General features: G+C 38.6%; 1 protein-coding gene across 2 annotated transcripts in view; it reads left to right on the forward strand.

Annotated features, from left to right (window-relative positions):
• The first annotated feature begins 260 nt into the window (after nucleotides 1-260).
• The window catches only part of Pptc7 (protein phosphatase targeting COQ7), a 40,688-nt gene continuing 20,410 nt past the window's right edge, over nucleotides 261-20,538 (forward strand). The window contains exons 1-2 of one of the 2 annotated variants that reach the window (XM_013360465.4): nucleotides 652-791; nucleotides 13,682-13,950. In XM_013360465.4, coding sequence (XP_013215919.1) covers nucleotides 13,884-13,950 — 67 coding nt within the window. In that variant the 5' untranslated portion in view covers nucleotides 652-791; nucleotides 13,682-13,883. Of the gene's footprint in view, nucleotides 792-13,681; nucleotides 13,951-20,538 lie in introns of both variants that reach the window. The other variant, XM_005329617.5, reaches the window with a different exon arrangement.

Below are 20,538 nucleotides of genomic sequence, written 5' to 3' on the forward strand. Positions count from 1 at the left end.
AACGGGAGAAAAGGCCAAAGTAGCCCACCTATAATTCTCAATAACTTAACCCAAGTCCCACATCTGGGGAATTGTCCTAGGTCCTGGACCCTATGCAGCCAAGTCCAAAGCAACTACAACTCCCAGGAGACATTGTGTCCACACCCTCTGCGCACGCTCGACCTGGGTGACTGCATAGGGCAGCGAGCCCGAGGGGGCGGGGTTTGGACCTGGACCGCGAATCGGGGGCGTGGCTGGAGGCGGGGCCGTGGAGGGGGCGGAGCTGCCGGCGCGGCCCGGAACACGCTAGTGGAGCGGAAGATGGCGGCGGCAGCGGCGGCTGCAGCCGGGACCCCACTTGGGCTGAGGCGGAGAAGCTGCTGGCTCTGACCTCGCTCTGGCTCCGGTGCGCGCAGCGGAGCGTGTGCGAGGCCCTGCGCGGCGGGCAGGGGCGGCGGCGGCTACTGCGCGCCGCTCTGAGGAGCGCCCCGGCGGCGGTGCGACTGCAGCTGAGGAGAGAGCCGGCTCCGGGCCTCCGCGTCCTCCTGTTCCCCCGACCCCCCGCCTCCTCGGGGGGGCGGCGGCGGCGATGTTCTCGGTCCTCTCGTACGGGCGGCTGGTGGCCCGCGCCGTGCTCGGCGGCCTCTCGCAGACCGACCCCAGGGCCGGCGGCGGCGGCGGCGGCGACTACGGGCTGGTGACGGCGGGCTGCGGCTTCGGCAAGGACTTCCGTAAGGGCCTCCTCAAGAAGGGCGCGTGCTACGGGGACGACGCGTGCTTCGTGGCCCGGCACCGCTCCGCCGATGTGCTTGGTGAGTCCGGCGGGGGTTCTCGCCGCCCCGGCCCGGGATCCGCCTCCCGGGGACTCCCCTGCGCGGGGCTTCCCCAGTTCCTCCGGGCAGAGAGAGGAGCCAGCGGAGCTCGCGTGCAGGGAGCGCTTACTAGCAGCCAGGCGCCGTGCCAAGCGCTCCGAGGCGCGTTTTCCGTTTGAAACCCCACCCCCCATATTAGAGATGAGGAAACTGAGGCGCAGAGCGGTCGAGCCAGGTGCTCAAGGTCACCGCCTGAGAATGTGACCAGTCTGTTCCAGTCCAGAGCCGCACTCTTTAGTCACTTGGCTGTGTCTGCCCTGGGCGACCTCGTCCTCTCCCTGGGCGACACCTGCAGGTTCCTATCCTCGCTCTGGTTCCTTCCCTCTGCGTGCCCTGAGGATCCCTGCTTCGCGTGCTTCTAACACCACGGCCTGGCCACAAGCTGCGGGATCCCGAGCAGAGTGTCGGGAGTCCCAGACAGCCCAGCCGCATTCTTCCATCGTCTGAATCGTGCTGGACCAAATCTCCATCCAGTAGCGGGGCTGCTGGCCTGGTGAAAAAAAAAAAAAATTCTCTTAGTGCGTTCTCCCAAACTGATCTTGTCCACTTGAGGTCATTGGGGTGGCAGAGAGTCTCCTTGACCCAAAATAGATTAGTTGAACCTGCAGCCAAGAAGGCTTTGAGAATTGGTCACAGCCTTTTCAGGCCACAGGTGCTTCCTAAGGCCTGTTGCAGTTAGTTCCACCTTTGGGGAGTAGGAGGTTAGGGAAAGCTTGCAGAAAGGGCTAAGTAGAATTCATAAGCAATCAAAAACTACTGTAATGTCTGTCTTTGGAGATTTTGTGTATTTCACAGAATTGTGTGTCATTAAAGCTCTTTTAGAGAATAAAGTACTTCCTTTGAAATTGAAGGACATGCTGTCATTGGATTTAGGTTCAGATGTCACTTTCATTTTGCTTCTCAAGTGAGATTGAGTTTTTGGTTACTCTAAAGTATGTTCATATGTTAAGGCAAGGTTTGGCATTGGAACAAATGGTTCTGTGAGTTTTTTATGACAGCAATCATTTTTAATCCAATCTCAGAATGACTGCCTAGTAACTTTGGTTCTAGTGTTTGTGAACAGGAGACTGGAAAGGTTTCCAGTTTAATTTATGAATTACCTGGGTTAATAAAATCATTTAGCATTTAGGCAACACTATCAATGTTAACCTTTGAGAAGAAAACTCTTTAGGGTCAGGGTTCTCACAGATTGAAATTATACAGATCCACTCTTGGAGGCAGCATGAGGAATTCAGTATATTTTTTTTTCAAAGACTATCAAAAACTGTCTTTCCCTATTACACTTAGAAGTGCTTTATGCAATGAGTTTGTAACCTGTGCTGCTTTACTTATTTATTTATTTTCCTTTTTTTAGCTTGTTGCTGGGGATTGAACCCAGGACCTTGCACATGTAGGGAAGTACTCTACCACTGAGCCATATCCCTAGCTTACCTGTGCTGCTTTTCAAGTTGAAGCTGCACTGGAGGTATAGCTTAATAGTAGAGCGCTTGCCAAACAAGCATGAGACCCTCCATTGGATTTCCCCAGCACTGCAAAAAAGAAAAAAAAAAAGTGTAAAGTTGCAGTCAATAGTACAACAGGACAATGAGGAGATAATGAGACATTAAGGTTCACCTTATAAATCTACTTGTCAAATAGGCTTTTGCAAAAGGTATGTGGTTTCATTAATGATTTAAGGGTACAGTAGCCCCCCTTATGCATGGTTTCACTTTCTATGGTTTCAGTTAACTGAGGTCCAAAAATATCAAATGGAAAATTCCAGAAATAAACAGTTGGTAAGTTTTCAAGCACATGCCATTCTGAGTAGCAGGATGAAATCTTGTACATTCTACCCAAGGATTTTCTCATTGATTGTATTCACAATGTATACACTACCCACCTGTTGGTCACTAAGTAGCCATCTTGGTTATCAGATAACAGAGGGAGGGACCTAGTCACATAACTTTGATTACAGTATATTGTTTTAACTGTTCTATTTTATTATTAGGTATTGTTGATCCCTTACTATGCCTAGTTTATAAATTAAACTGTCATAGGTAGGTATGTCTGAGGGAAAATATAGTATACACAGGGTTTGGTACATCTGTGGTTTCTTGACTCCACTGGATATCTTGAAATGTATTCCCCCAAGAGAAAGAGAGATTACTTTATTTACTGTATTTAAGTGTATCAAATTCCTATGCCTAAGTTTGATTTAAAAATTTTAGAATGTAGCCTTTTTAGTGGAGAGGCATATTTATAAGGATATGGGAAATTTTGGTCAAACCCATTCTAAAACAGTATAAACTTAATTTCATGCTCTAGCATTCTGGCAGGAGCCAGGCCTAGTTTGAGGTTCAGCTTTGCCACTTAGTAACTCTGTGATTTGTGGTCTTGGGTGGAGCCTTTCTAGTCTCATTTTCCTTATCTAGACTAGAGGATGAAGGGAGTGGACTATACCTGCCCCTGTAGAATAACAGCTTCTGACCAAAAGATCATATTTTCCTTTGTTTTGAAAAGATGGCACCCTTTATAATTTTGCAGCTCTAATAATATGTATTACTTCCTATCTCATTCACATAAACGCTCTTGGTAGATTTATTCCATTTTGTTTTTAGCAGTAAGTTGGTAGTTCTTAAGTTTCCTTGATTTACAGCCTCAGAAGATCTTTGATCTTCCCTTCCCAGAAAATGTGCCCAGACAAAAGTCTGCATAGACTTTTAGCAACTTCAGTAAGTGCATGTAATCTGTTCATGCATTGCCTACAGGTCCATGCATGGGTATCAGATTGAGATCCCCAGCTCTGTACCTTTCCTGAATGGAATGTCACTAAGCACACTCAAACAGATGGTTATTTAATGTGATTGAGCAGTGGACATCACCCAGATTTGACAAAGATTGTGCATACACACAAGTGCAAATAGGGAGGGGAGGGGAACAAATAAGGGGCAGGTTCTCCAGGACCGTCCTGTTGTGTAGGAGCTCTTCTGAAAAGCTGTCTTGGGAGTCATCTGAAACAGCTTCCTAAGTTGACCTCATTTGATCCTTGACTGCCATGAACCAGTTCATATGATAGTGAATTCAATATTATTTAAGAAAATTTTTTTCTGTGGTACTAGGGATTAAACCTAGAACCTTGCACATGTTAGGCAAGTGCTTTACCACTGAGCTACTCCCCCAGCCCTTTTTATTTTATTTCGAGAGAGTCTCACTAATTGCCCTGGCTAGCCTGGAACTTTGAATCTTCCTGCCTCAACCACCTGAGTGGTTGGGATTATGGGCTTGTGTAGTCACCGACCTCAGTGAGACTTTAATACTGCTATCTACTCTAGAAGTTGAAGTTATAAACAGAATGGTATTAAAGGCTATCTTGAATAATAATAGATTTATGTTGAACTTCAGTGCTTTTAAACCTTTCAAGTCCTATAGATAATTTATTTTCTTTGGACTGACTAAGTATTTGCAGCTCAAATTATTCATTGTGGTCATTTAGGACTCCTTTACTGTTGGAATGAAAGTTATTTCTGTGTGAGGAAGAAAATGCTGTTTTGTTTCTTTAATTTAAAATAGATTTGTCCTATTAGTCATGCAGTGACTAAAAGTATTGGTGCTTCACAACCATTTTTGTAGTCCCCACTGGATTTCTTTTAGGAAAAACTAACTATGGTGGGTGTGGTGAGACATAAGGACCACTCCTATCCCCTGGAAAACTGGCAAAGGTACTCTCTTTATTAGGTCCAACAGGAGTAAATCAGTACCAGCAAGAGCTGTGTACACTTTTCTTGTTCCTTCTTTCCTATGGGAAGTCCTAAGTTTTCTTATTCTATATGGCATGGCTTCCTAGGTACACAAAAATATGAGAGCTGCCTAGTGTAATCTCTGGGCTTCCCACAGCACTAAGCTACTTAACAATTGAATCTAAGACTGGAGAATCGCAAGATTTCGAAACCTTGGAATCCAGTTTTTTCATATTATGAATGAGAAAACAGGTCAAATTACTTTAAAGGTACTCTATCCACTAGTTATTGACAGAACCATGATAGCACCTTATTCTTTTCATCCCAGTTCTTGTTCTGTTATGCCACTGGTCAAGTTTTCTTGATGAAATATGTGAATTCTGAACCAGTCTGTCTCTAAGTACTACTTTTCCCGCTTAAGTAAATGTGTGTGTGTAACTTCTTTATTCACTCTTGACTCATACCAGAATGCAACCAAAACTCCTCTGCGTGCTAAACCACAGTTTACAGAAACCACTTATTTTAAATGGCAGCATGGTCTGTGCCATGTAAAATCTGACCTCTGAATATTGAGTTATAAAGCAATTCTTACAAAACTGTGGGATGTTTGTTTAAGCTTGATTTAACTTGGAACTTAAACATGAAAATAAAACAATTTCATATTCCAGCCTTCCAGTCTGACTGTGGCCAGGATTTTGAAATGTTTTTTTGAATCTTGCCAGTCTTAAAAATAATCTTAAGGTATAAAGATTATGTGAGATTAAGCAGTAAACAGATCTAAATTACATTTAGGATATGGAAGGATGAAGTAGAATTTGGTTTTATAGACAACTGTGATAATTTTAATATACTTAATAGAACCTCTGTATCTGAAAGTAAGTTGTCTTTTTATAAAAGTAATCATTTTGGGAGAGTGTGTACACACTAATTTGTCTTTGAAGATGGCTTTGGAATTCAATGATACTTCAAATCATGTTAGGAAACCATTCTCATAGTCATATTTTTCTTAAAGTCTTAATTTCAGTTTGATCTACCTGTTGGAAGTTTAAAAAAAATTAGGCTGTATAATTCACATGCCATAACATTTAGGCCTTTAAAGTATACATTTCAGTAGTTTTACACTCACTACAGTGTACAGCCACTATCACTATTCCAGAACTTTGTCATATCCCCAGAAGAAATCCACTACCCATTAGTAGTCATTCCCCAGTCCTCTGTCTCCCAATCCTTGGTAACACAAAGTAGATTCTGTCTCTGGATTTGCCAATGCTGGACATTTCATATAAATGGAATCACACAATATGTGACACTTTGTGACTGTTTTCTTTCACTTAGCATGATGTTTTCAAGGTTCATATTGGAGCATGTGTCAAAACTTTTTGTTTCCCCCCAAATGACTGAATAACATTGCATTAAGTGAATATACTACAGTTTGTTGATCCATTCATTCATTGATAGCCCCTGGGTGGTTTTCATATTTTGGTTGTTGTAAATAGTGCTCTACACACATGTATAAGCTTTTGCGTGGACAAGTTTTTAACTTTCTCAAGTATATACCTAGTAGTGAAATTCTTGGGTCATATGGTAACTCTGTTTAACTTTGCAAGACATATTGTTTTAATGTATAATATTTTTTTATATAAGGGAAATTTTTAAAAAATTGCAGTCATCAAATATTTAATTTCTGAGATAAGTTGGTGCTTTTAATATTCCTGATTTTATAAGAATCTATGTGTTTTCAAGAGAAAATTGTGGAATTCTGGGTTTAATAAAAGAACCATGTAGTACTAAAAGAAGAACAGGGTCTAGGAAGCCACTGACTAGTTGTTTTCTGACTTCTGAATGTTCTTTTATTCTGTAATAAGATTATGGGATTCATGGATAGAGAAGTTTGCTGTTTGCTTTTCAAACTCCTGCTTCTTGGGCAAGGTATATAGCTCAGTGGTAGAATGCTTGCCTAACATGCATGATGCCCTGGGTTCAATTCTCAGTACCAAAATAAATAAACTCCTGCTCCTTGATATTTGTCTCAATTTTGCTATATGGGTATATTGTATTTTTTAAATACTTATAAGTATTTTAAATTTTCTTATTTGTTAAATTTTTAAATTTAAATTTTATTTTTAAATTTTCTTATTTGTTATTTCTTATTTGTTTAGAGCTACTTCACAAATGTGCAATCTAGAGATTGTTTGCTTTAGTTAAAATTTTCTTAATTTTTACTGCTTCTCTCTTATCTTTGTTTAATCTGAATCCTCTAGAGGATTCTGGATGAATCTTCATTTTAGGGTTGGGGATACCAGGGATTGAACCAGGGGACGCTTAACTACTAAGTCACATCCCCAACTCTTTCTTATTTTTTATTTTGAGAGGGTCTTGCTGAGCTGCTCAGGACCTCACCAAGTTACTGAGGCTAGCTTTGCACTTTCTTTTAAATTTTTTTTTTTTTTTTTTTTTTAGTTGTAGATAGATAGACACATACCTTTATTTTATTTACTTATTTTTATGTGATGCTGAGGATGGAACCCAGGGCCTCACACGTGCTAGCTGAGCACTCTACCACTGAGTCATAACTCCAGCCCTAACTTTGCACTTTTGATCCTCTTGCCTCAGCCTCCCCTGCTGGGATTACAAGTGTGCATCTCGTGCATCCAGCTGGATTAATCTTTTTGTAAAGCAAGTAATTGGATTTTAAAAGCATAACTGTTTATAATTTTTAGATGATACACTTTTGTAAAGAGATTTTAAATTGCTGGAGAAGGTAAAATACATATAGAAGCTGGTTGTGGAGGATTTGCGGGGGAGGAGTGTTGGGTGGTAGGAGGCAGTTCCCTGAACTTTAGCATGGCTTTATGAAACCAGGCAGTCCATAGCCTGAATGGTTTTAACAGTGTCCAAGTGGAGTTTGTACTCCAGAAACACTACACCAGGTCAGCATATAACCTACAATCATGTCCTTTGAGTAGATCAAAAACTTATGTCAAGTTCAAGCTAAATGTCAAATTCATTTTATATAGATCTCCATGCCTTTTAGAGAGACCTTACCTAGGGCTTGACATTCAGAATTTTCAGGAAACTGCTTTGGAAAAATAAGTTATCAGTATTTTATTTCTAATGAAATTTAACTTTAGTCAGTTGAAAATAGTGTGACTTGTGAGTTTGCCTTTCAAAATTAGCTGATACCTTTTGATCTTTTTATATGAAGAAAAAAGATCCTAATTTTTTTTTTATTAGTAGTAAAATTTATGGATCTATCTTTTATTTGAGTGTTTTCTCTTTCCCTGAAACCTAAAATTATTTGTTTCCTCATAGATGTTTCACAAAGTCACAACATAAATTCAGACTTTCTGAAAAAGCCCAACCTCCTGCAGAGGGTATTAGACTGATAATGAACATTTAAACTTGAGTTGGCATTTGAAACAGCTTTTTAAATTCAGTTTAAAAATTTCAAAAAGGTGAAAAAATGCTAAGTACTTTTGAATAAGATCTCAAACAGGATTGAGGAGAGGGAATAGGTACTTTAAAAGAGTGAAAGTATTTCATGCTGTTTCTTCTAAGCCAGCTATTAAATTTCTCAAAACACATGTCAACCACCACATTATGTAGTGCTTTATATTTTATGTTGTACATTTTAAAATCTTTTTTTAAATTTTGTTTTTAGTTGTTTGATGGACCTTTATTTTATTTATTTATACGTGGTGCTGAGAATTGAACCCAGTGCCTCACACATGTGAGGTAAGCAAGCACTCAACCAGTCAGCCACGACCCCAGCTCTTAAGTCTTTATAACTCTTTGAAGTAGCTGCTCTTATCTTTAATCTGAATGTTTCTGCATCTATAAAGTTAACTGGTCAGTAAGATTGGTACATGTCCATAGTTTGGACTTGATCCTAGTTGATCCTCTTGCATGTCTAGTGCTTTCAAATGAACAGTTCTTTTTTGTGCTTATAAAAGTAACACCTGTTCAGAAAAGTACCATATAAAATACCTATAACTCATAACTCAGCTATAATCAGTGTGACTCCTTCCAGCTTTTGTGTGTGTAATTATACGTCTGTACACTATTAAACAAGATTGGGTTAACATGTATTCTGCCCTGTCGTGCTTTTTGAAATATAAGTTGGCAGTATTTCTGTGCTGATAAACATATTTGGGTCATTTTTTCCTGCATGTATAGTCTATAATTTATTAAATCAATCCTCTATTTTTATTTTTAGTTGTTTAGATTGTTTCCAATTTTCTGTTATAAATAACATCTCTTTAAATCTGAATATTTCCTTAGAGTATATTCCTTGAAGAGGAGTTCTGGGTCAAAGGCAATGAGCATTTGTGAAGCCTTTGATGTAAATATTCCCCTCCAGCTTAGACTATTTTATGCTATTTATTAGATATTCAGTTGCTTTCTTTCATCAGTAAGCCTATTGTACATCTTGAGTTTGTCACATTTAATTTTTACAAAATTTCCAGGTTCTTAAACAGTTATTTTGAGGTGTGAATAGTTTATTTTTTTAAACAGTTCTAGAATTGACTGAATTGTTGGTATGAATCCCAAGAACTACTAAATGACTGCAAAAACTTTGCCAGGGACTACAAAAGTGACTTCCTACAAAGAGTGCTTTCTGTTGAAGGACCCAGTACTGTTTTTACTCAGGCCAATTCCTCCACATTTTTCCACTGATTTTTCTTTTACTCATTAACAGACTGAAAAGAAAGAGAATTTATCTCCTTATGAACTGCTGTGACTGTACATTTTGATCTTTAAAGAATACCGTTGTCTAGCAAGTTTTTGAATTGGTAGTTTTTTGACTTGTACTGTCATTTGAGGTTGATGCAAAAGGCTGCACTGAATGAAGTAAACAAAAATGCTTCAGTTTTAACTTCATTGTTTGAATAGCAGTGTTGGATAGGAAAACAGGTTTGAGCTATTTGCATAACAGCTGGAAGACTGTTCGTGACCTTTAGATTGACCACTAGTTGGTAATAAAGTGCTTTTTTTTTTTTTTTTTTTAAGAAAGAATCTTTTTTTGTTTTATTGTAGATGAACGCAACACAATGCCTTTATTTTTATGTGGTGCTGTGAATCGAACCCAGGTCGCACCTGTGCTAGGCGAGCGCTCTACTGCTGAGCCACAATCCTAGCCCAAGTTTCCACTTTTTAAAAAATAACTTTATTTTATTTATTTGTCTATTTTCTTTTTAATGTGGTGCTGAGGATTGAACCAGTGCCTCACACATGCTAGGCAAGTGCTCTACCACTGAGCCACAACCCCAGCCTTCATGCATTGTTTTTAAAACCATTTCTATCAGGATTTTAAATTGAAAAATAGTTGACTTGACTCTTAGTGGCTTAAGGGAGATAAACTTTTTCAACACTTTAGTCAGGTTTTGTAACTGAAGTAAAAGAATAAGGAACAGTGTTTCTGCTTTATGAGTCATTATCAAAGTTTCTCAGAAAATATGTACATGTTGCAGTATAATAAGGGCAAGGGATAAATTGGAAAGTCTGAAATGAAGCCTTTGCTTCAAACTAGCTCATGCAATAATATATTTTTTTTAAATATTTATTTTTTAGTTGTAGTTGGACTCAATACCTTTATTTCACTTATTTATTTTTACGTGGTGCTGAGGATCAAACCCAGGGTCTGGCTTGTGTGAGGTGAGCGCTCTACTGCTGAGCCACAATCCCAGCTCAATTATTTTGTATGAAATATATAGTTGTATTTGTTAACCTTTATTTTATCAGGAGTTTCTAAAACAGGCTCCTTTTTCTCTCAGTGTGATTTGGAGTCCCAGAATCTAGACCTAGACAAAGAAATTCAAGAGAGAATTTGTTCTCTTGTCCCTCATTTCACAGAGGAGGAAACTAAAGCTTAAAGAATTTGGCTAATGCCCTGGGTTCATTCAGTAGCAAAGAAAGCAGAGAGTGGGGTTATCTCCAAACCTCTCTTCAGCGTTCTGTTTGACAGCCTTCTCTTTTCACAGTTCATGTATGAAGGATCTCGCATTGAACTCCACCCAGGACAAAATACCTTGTGTAATACCAGAATTTGAGGCTGGGTTCCTTTTCTTTGGAGTTTTTAGGTGACAGTTTGTATGCCAGTGCATAGGTATTCACATAACAAAGTGTAGGTATTCTTTTTTTTTTTTTTAATATTTACTTTTTAGGTGTAGTTGGATATAATACCTTTATTTAATTTATTTATTTTACGTGATGCTGAAAATTGAACCCAAGGTCTCGCACGTGCTAGGCGAGCATTCTACTGCTGAGCCACAACCCCAGCTCACAAAGTGTAGGTATTATAACTTTTCTTTGCAATCAACTGAATTCATGGTTTATTGGTTTCTTCCTGTTAGACCTTGAACAGGTGCTGTGAAAAGACTAAGATGGAAAAAAAAAAAGAAAAAGATTTCAACCCTCAAGTTTCATAGTCTATAGGGGAAGGCAAATAGATGGACAGGACAGTATAAAAGAACATACATTAGGTGTGTGAAGCACAGAGTCAGGTCTAGAGAGATGGGCTTTTTTGTAAGTTGAGGTAAATGAGAAGAATGGTGAGACTCTCCAGATTGTCTCAGATTGAGACTGAGTGCTGAGCTCCAAACTACAGCTGTCTTGACTGCTGAAGCTGGGATAAGGAAGGCTATTGACAATTGCTGTTAGAAAATAGACTGAGACTTGGGCTGGGGATGTGGCTCAAGCCGTAGCGCACTTGCATGCGGCCCGGGTTCAATCCTCAGCACCACATACAAAAATGTTGTGTCCACCGAAAACTAAAAAATAAATATTAAAAAATTCTCTCTCTCTCAAAAAAAAAAAATAGACTGAGACCAAATTGTTGAAGGCCATAATTGCTATGTTAAGGAATATTGGTTTTTTTTTTTTTTTTTGGTAGGAAGCTATAAAAGATATTTTTGCTTTTGTTGAGTTGGGTTATTTTGTATTTATTTATTTATTTTTGTAGTTGTAGATGGGCAGAATGCCTTTGTTTTGTTTATTTTTATGTGGTGCTGAGGATGGAACCCAGTGCCTCATGCATGTTAGGCGAGCTCTGTGCCGCTGAGCCCCAGCCCCAGCCCTGGTTTGGTTATTTTTGAAGAAGCAGCACATTCAAATGATTCAGCATGGTTATCAAAATGGTACAAAGTAAAGTCTCCTCCTCACTCTTGTCTCCTAGCTACAAAGTCCCTCATCTAGGAGGTAACTAGTAATACTAGTTTCTTATGTTTTTGTTGAAAGAATGTTTTAAACACATTCAAGCAAATAAGGATAGCATGTACATGCCAGGTTTTTAGAGGAGTAACATGGACATAGCCATGTTGCAAAAAGATAAGTTGATATAAAAGGTGTAATGGGAGGGGCCAGGGTTGTGGCTCAGTGGTAAAGAGCTCGCCTAGCATGCATGCATGAGGCACTGGCTTCTATCCTCAGCACCACATAAATGTAAAATAATGATATTGTGTCCACCTAAAACTAAAAAATAAATATATATATATTTTAAAAAGGTGTAATGGGAGAACAGAAGGAAAGACCAATTAGGGAGCTACTGAAATAATCTGAGCTAGAAAGGGTTTTAGTTGGCCAGTGGAAAGTCATTGGGCTCCAAACATATTGCAAACAATCAATAGGACTTGGTGGTAATAGGACATAAAGGATGAAAAGGAGGTTGAAGTTGGTTTGCACCTGGCAGATTCTTTAAGGCTTCTGTCCTGGAAATATGGGTGGTTGCAATCCAGGAAATGCAAGAAAAGGTTCAAGTTTGAAAATTGAAGACAGGTTTGGTGCAAAAGGCATTTTAGAGGCAGAATCATCAGGCTTATGGGGTGCTTGAATACACCCCATAACCTGGATTGAGTTCTAAGTGCTGGGTCAGTGAGGCTTGTTAGAGTCACCTGTTCCCAAACACCTAGCCCACACTGAACTTACCCTATAAGGCTAAGCCTGGGCCTCCACACATCATCTCTAGGTGTGGCAAGGGTTGAGAACTGCTGGGGATGAAACAGTCATTTGAGGCACTTGGATTATTGTAGTGACAAAAGAAAATAGTCCACTTTATGTTTAACTAGATTTTCTCTTTTCTTTTCTTTTTTTTTTTTTTTTGTGGTACCAGGGATTAAACCCAGGGGTGCTTAACGACTGAGCCACATCCCCAGACCTTTTTATATTTTATTTACTGACAGGGCTTTGCTTGTTGGCTTTGAACTCTCAATCCTTCTTCCTCATCTTCCTGAACTGCTGGGGTTACAGGTGTGCACCATTCAGATTTATTTATTTCTCTTTTTTTAAATTAAATTTTCTTGTTGGCTTTTTTTATACCTTTATTTTATTTATTTTTATTTGGTGCTGAGGATGGAACCCAGTGCCTCCCATGTGTTAGGCAAGTGCTCCACCACTGAGCTATAATCCCTGCCTCTGTTCTTTATTTTTTTATTTTTATTTTTTTGAATTTTTTAATATTTATTTTTTAGTTTTCGGTGGACACAACATCTTTGTTGGTATGTGGTGCTGAGGATCAAACCTGGGCCGCACGCATGCCAGGCGAGTGCGCTACTACTTGAGCCACATCCCCAGCCCTGTTCTTTATTTTTTATGTGGTGTTGGGGATTGAACCCAAGGCCTTATGCATGCTAGGCATGTGTTTTACCACTAAGCTATCTCCTCAGCCCCTTAAGATTTCCATTTTAAATGAGGACTTTCTAAGTTTGAATTCTGACACATAGTAGGTGGTATGCACTGTAGAGATGTTTGGTAATTAAGATTACTTCAGAGTCACTTCTAGGAGGAAAAAGTGCAAGGTATAGATGAATCTTTTTTCCTTGCATTTTTTTTTGGAGATACATGTTTATTGTTTAGAACTTGAAAATGTTACTTTTAAATGTTAATGGAATATTGCATAGTGGTATATGTGTAACTGGAAAAGCTGAATGTACCACTCATCTTTTATACATTTCTGTGAGTGGTCATTGTCTTTTGGTTGTGACCACAGACCAGTGTTTGTAGAGCTGGCAGCATACAGACATGGGTCAAAGACTCCTTTTTTCTGATTGCTACAGGCTAGCCTAATCTGTGTGCTGCTAGTTGGACTTCCTCACTGATAGGCATAACTCTCATTTACAGAATGTCTGCTGAGCTGAGCATTGTGGCAGACACTTGGAACACATTATGCTGTTCCTCACACCGGCCCTGTGAAGAATAAGATTCTCATTTGCAAGCGAAGATACTGAAGCTCAGAGAGCTGTCCAAGGACGCCCTAGTGTGCACCTCATCCTGGAGCTGGAGCTGGAGCTGGAGCTGGAGCTCAGATCTGTCTCCAGAGCCTATGTCCTTGACCTGTGTACACACTGCCTTTCAAGTCAGAAGCAATCTTCAGACTTTCTTTTACAAAGGTGTTTTTTGCTGAGTCTAAATACTATTTAGTTATGAGCTATACCTAAGCTAATAGTGGAGCAGAGACCCTTAATTAAGACAAGTAAAAGCGTTGTTGACTTTTGTGGCCTCAGGCCTGCCTTTCCTTCCAAGGGACCTCCCAAATGCCCTAACTCATGCTGTGAATTGTTTAGCTGATTAATGGTGAGAGGTTTCTGGCATGGATTTAATAAGCATTTACCTGGAGGCCAGGTTTCTCTGCTTAGAGCAGAGCTCTCACCCAACCTTTTTGACTTGTGCTTTATCCTTAGTTTAAATCATAGGGAAATACTCAAAATGCCTCCTCTTTAACGTCTTCCAGACTCATTTTCATCCTTCAAGGCTCATTTCAGATCCTTTGCTTCTTCATGAATCCTTTTCTAATTCCTTCATCTAGATATGATCTGATTCTCCTTGCTTTTGTTTTTATTGGTTCATATTTATTTTGTTTTATTATAGTCATGGATCTTAAATTTCTCTAAACCCCCACTAACACAGTCATAATCCCTTGATTTTATGTTCCCATGAACAGAACTCGTAGCACATGTAAATCCCTTTATGTCTTTCACTACAGTGTCTCTCAACATGGTTGGATAACTTTAATATTGAATGTAAAGATAGAATGTAGATTTAATTAGTTCTTGTTATCCCTCCCATAAAAGTAACATATACTCATTGTGAAAAATTGGAAAGTATGAGACATAAAAAGTAAAAGACTACTCTTTGTCCTACCACTCAATGATTGTTACTTAATTGAAAATGTAGAGTAAAAATAGGATTAGTGTTCAGAAATTAAGAGATAGTCCTCCACTTGGCAGGTTTATCTGAAGAAATTATGTTCTTTTGGGGTGGGCAGAGAACATGTGCCAGGGCTACATGTGACTCTTAGAGTGTGGTATTTCATTCAAGGCCCTTATTTTTATACAGGGGTGAAGAAAAACAGGGTAAATAGTAGCCTCTTCGATGTTAGGTCGGGATGTACAATTTAGAGGTTGGATGTGGTTCTGCACACCTACAGTCCCAGTTACTCCAGAGGCTGAGACAGGAGGGTAGCTTGAGCCTAGGGGGTTTGGATGACAGCAGAACCTCGTCTTTAAAACGAAAAAGGTTATACAGCTTAATTGTTACTAATATTAGGTTAATCTTAAGGACCAGAAAGATTAGATCTAGAAAGATCTAATTATAAAGAGAGAACTTTTCTCTCAGCTTAAAGAGCCAGTGTATACCTTGCCATTCATTGCTTTTTATTTCCTTAAATGTTAAATTATTTGGTTTTGTATATCATTCCCTAATGCCTAAAAACTAACAGAAGCCACAGCTTTAATGGAGGCCCTTAATTTGGTAACTCGTGTATTGTCATTTATTATAATAACTTTATAACTTAAAATGCAACATGACACCCTGCCCCCTTCCTAAATGGTTTGTTGCTTATTCCTATCCAGAAAGCATTGCTAACAGCATTTATCATGTGAGGAAGATACTGTTGCAGGCCAGATAGGAATGAAGTGACCTTTTCAGTGACTTAATCTTCAACTCTGCAGTTTATGGAGAGAAGGCCAGTGATGATGTGCCAAGTCTATAAATTACAAGTTCCCCAAGCCACAGTAGATAATTTCACATTAAGGCTGTGGTATTTAAAGAGAAGAGGTAAAGTTAGAGGAAGAACTTTTTAAAATTAATTTTAAGTTTCTTTGCCCCTGTTTTCTAAACCTTTTTCACTGCTGTTTAGGGCAAACAAACTGCTCAGTCCAGAAATTATTTTCTCAAATTAATCAGTGTTCTGGATAATAGAGAGGGGTGTGTCAGTATGTGTGTGTGTACACTTTAATTTGATTAATTGTTAAGTAATTTCACATTTACTAACTAGTAAAGAATAGTCAGCTATTTTGTTTAGGATTCTAAAACATAAAATTGATCACTTGTTTCCACTCTAATATGTTATTTTTCATCAATTGTCCTGGGGAGTTCCATTTCTTAGGTTTCATTTTAACACATTTTATTATATGATTGAGCCTTTCTTCCTTTCCATCCTTTTAGATTCATTTGAGTTAATTGTTCTGCTTAGAGATTTAAAGGTCTTGACATAGGCTCAGTCTCTGGTGAATCAAAAGATGCAGGTTTCATAGTGATTAATGCAGTACGCTTGCTTTGGGGTAAACATGTCTTGCTTACTACAGCAGGCAGAACAGAATAATCTATATAATTTCATCTCCACAAAACTGAAAGCACTGTTAGTCAAAGCACATTGTACTTCTAAATAACTTGACTATTGAATATACGTTTTTTAATATCCTGCTTTTTGTTCCCTGGGATAATCATTTGCAGATACATTTCACAGTCCTGAATCACAAAGGAGCATTCTTAAGTATCCCAATAGTTGAGGCTTAAAAAAAATACTAATATAAAGGCGATCTATTCCATTTGGTAGCAAATTGAATTTATCCTCAGGTGTCATTTTTCTCCAGTTTTTAATGCTTCATGCATGTTGTGATCCCTTTAGACAGTTAAGGCTCAGTCTGAGAATGCTAGATGGTAGTATTTGAAGAAGAGTCTTAGAATGTAACTAGTTTCTCATTAGAACCTTGCTGCAGAGTGACTCTGCTATTTCTAAACTCTCGTGATCTAGCCAGATCCTCAGTCAGTTTCTCCTTTGAAGTTTCAATTCATTATCAAGTATTCATCTTAGCAGATAAGATGTGTTTTACCTACTGAAAAACAATCCCTGTAGAACCAGCTTGTTTCTTTGGAGTGTGAAGCTCCATGTAAAACACTTCAAGATGTAAGGAATAGAGAGATACTACCTCAGATGCTATGTGCTAAAAATGTTTTTATGTAATAAAATTGCTACCGGGCTGCAGACATAGAGGTAGAGTGCTTGCCTCACATGCACATGGCCCTGGGTTCAATCCCTAGCACCACACACAAAAAAAAACAGAAAACTAAGTTTTCTTCATTGATATTTATATTAAAATTAAATTTTAGTATTCTCTGAGCACCACTTTCTTTTAAAAAATGTTTTGTAAGTTATTGTATGTCCATCTGGAGATGAGTGTAGTAGACAGGGCTCAAGAAGGACGGCAACATCATACTGACAGCTGTTAATGGAGGACAGTGCTTAGTTTAGAAGTCTTTCTCAAGGTGAGCCTTTTGCAGCTACACAGGTCAGTGGCCACATGTAACTGGGAAGATGGGATTTTTAAAATTCTATGATTTGAGTTTGCTTACCAAACCTTTTTTTCTTCAATTTTCCTAGAACAAAGCTATTAAGTAAAATTATGAAACTAATAAAAAGCTAAGGATTTTTAAAGTACAGCAAAACTTTGATTGATTGGTTGTTAGTTTGGAGTACTAGGGAGCCAATCCAGTGGTGGTGCATGCTAGGCTTGCACTCTATCACTGATCTACACCCCACCCCTAAAACTTTGTTTTCAGATGGTTATACCTATGGCAAAACAAGAACATTGATAATTAGAAAAATAACAATTTGTTTTTACTTAGAATTTTCTTTTCAAAAAGATAACATTTAAGTGATAGGAAACATACCAGCATTAGTCTTTTCTCTCAACTCTTCACTTTTAGAAAGCAGTCTATGACAAAAATCACATTCTCTCTAAAAAACTCGTAAATATCGTAAGTATTTGCTATTTGATCATTTCCTACTTCAAAAAAACTACATTTCCACTTAAATGATAGAACTAAAGAAATTTTCTGTGCCTTAAGTCTCTTCTTAGCCTTTCACTCAGCTATTTTGGATATGTAACCATGATCTTAATCTAATAATAGTTGTAATTGGATTTTGGGTCAAAGGAAACAGTTAAGCTAGATGTGTGCTCACAGAATGTTATTAATGGAGACATAAGATAATTACAGTGAATTAAAGGAAGTAGTTTTTTAAAATATTTATTCTTAAGTTTTAGGTGGTCACAATATCTTTATTTTACATTTATGTGGTGCTGAGGATGGAACCTATGCATCTAGGTGAGCACTTTACCACTGAGCCACAACCCCAGCCCAAAGGAAGTAGTTTCTACATTCATTGCAATCTCTTTATCTTGACATTCAAGGCCTTTTTAGTTATTAATTAAGCCTGCTTTTTCAGCTTCTCTACCTCTGTAGAGATTATGACATTCTGACAAACTGGATACTTGGCTGTTCTTTAAAATTGATCAGTTTATCATATCTACAGTTATAATTTGATGCCTAGAGCAAGATAAAATTCACAAATGAGTTATTTGGCCAGGAATTCTCATTTCTAAGATAAAGTCAGTGCAAGCATACTTGGGCACCCAACCTTAATTACTCTCTATATCCTCCATGAGTATTTCATCCACCAGTATGGTATCATTTCTCAGATCCAGAGATGTTTGGCCCCGACTTGCTTTGCCAGCTGCAGACTCAGAAGTTTCTGACTTTATAAAGAACACTTCCACAAAAATATCCCGCTGGCACCTGCAACTCAGTCTTCTAAAGGTGTTTCCAAATCTAACCAATACTCATCCAGCTTTCCCAAATCCAGAAACCTATTGGTATAGGACATATTGAACAGTTATCTTTTTAAATTTATTATTTTCTTTGTATTTCTAGTCATTTGTTTATTCTTTTATAAAAATATCATTATTTGTTTATTTTTATGGTGGTGCTGAGGTTCGAACCCAATGCCTCACATGAGCAAGGCAAGCTCTCTGCCACTAAGCCACAACCCCAGCCCATTTTCTATTTTGCTTTTTTGATTACCTTCAACCCAAAAAATCTTACAGTTGATACCTGACATTTGAACCTCTCTCTTCTCCCAGCTCATCCTTTAGACTTGCTACCAGGATTATTCTTCTGAAATATCAATTGGTTTATATCATTCTACCCAGAAACCTTGATGACTTTCTATTGTCCACAATAGGAATGTACCACAAATTACATAGGTCATCTTAAGTTTCCTAGAAGTTACATTTTAAAAGTAACATGAAACTGATGCAGTAAATTTTATTATATTTGTTTTATACTCAACATAGTAAGATATTGTCCAATTTTTTGTTGGTGGTACTAAGTTTTTGGAATCCAGAGTGCATTTTATACCTAACAGCAAGCATATCTCAGTCCACACCAGACATGCTTCACATTCAAATAGCTAGCAGCTCCCTGTTCAACAGTACAGGTCTATAGCATAAACTCTGAGGTTTTTGGACTGACATTCTAGGCTCTCTCCAACATCAGCCGCTGCCCTGCATTTTTCAGTGCCTACTGGCTTACTCATACCCCAGCCACACCTAGTTACCTGCCATTCTTTGCTTCTCATTATCCTCCCTGCCTGTGGAAATCTGACCAACCCTCCAGGGCCTGCTGAATGCCACTTCTCATGGTGTCCTGATGGCCCTCACCACTTTGTGTGTGTGTGGGGGGGGTGCTGGAGATTAGAACCCAGGGCCTTGTGCATACAAGGCAGGCAGTCTACTAACTGAATTATACCCCCAGTTTTCACCACTTATTCTTGACACTCCGTGGCAGCATTTGTGGGAGCCATTAGTTTGATTCCTGTGCAAGTAGTCAAGCACCCCACTAGGAGGGGAGCAGCTCAGGCAAGCTAGGTCTGTTTGCTCTTAGTGATATTCTTTTGCTGTTGGACAGGTGCTGTGCTAACATCTTTGGGATCTTAAGCAGTCTATCAACAGTTATTTATATCGCCTTTGAAGTGTATTGTGAATGAAATTTCCTTTACGTCTGATCATTTCTACTGTTTAAAAATGTTCTTGCTCTTTGTGGACTAGAACTTTTGCTTATGCAACAGAGGACATGTTAATTTCTGGATAGAACTAATTGCCAAATACGGATAAAACTAGATTTCAAATGTACGTGTGCTGTAGGTTATTCTGGCTTTTACCAGATTCTGATCCTGAATAGGACTCTTTCCATTATATTACTTGTTCTTTTTACGTAAATTGCAGATGTATACTAAGGCTTTTTTCCCCATATATACATATATAATTTTTTTAATTTTTTAAGTTGTAGTTGGACACAATCCCTTTATTTTATTTATTCATTTTTATGTGGTGCTGACAATTGAACCCAGGGCTTTGCACATGCTAGATGAGTGCTCTACCACTGAACCACAACCTCAGCCCCTCTCCTGTATCTTTTTTGGAAAGTTTATATACTTTTTGAGTTTCTGTTCTCCTAAAGAGAGTTAACCAGTGACTTTTTGCCTGGGATCCTTTGCCTGTGTAAAAAGCAAACAGGTGCCTGAAAGGTTGTGCTCTATTCTGGGAGAAATCTGATTAGGGCTGTGTCAGGTCAGACTCAACCTGCTGACAGATTATTTAGCGAGTGCCAAGATTGACTCTAAATGCTATCTCAGATTTTAATGGTTTTCTTGTGAAGGGCATTTGTAGATGAAATCAAATTGTATTTAAAGTTAATTGTGACTGTTGGACTAGAGACTGCGTAAGAAGAAATTATTCCCTTGAGCAGGCAGTAGTCAGAAAAGAATGATTCATCAGATGATGTTACAAGGACTATAATTGTATTCCTTATTTTAACATAAATTATTGTATTTTAAATTGTGGTGAAATCTTATCCCC

Source organism: Ictidomys tridecemlineatus, chromosome 2 (genome assembly GCF_052094955.1).
Source record: "Ictidomys tridecemlineatus isolate mIctTri1 chromosome 2, mIctTri1.hap1, whole genome shotgun sequence".
Taxonomy (NCBI): Eukaryota; Metazoa; Chordata; class Mammalia; order Rodentia; family Sciuridae; genus Ictidomys; species Ictidomys tridecemlineatus.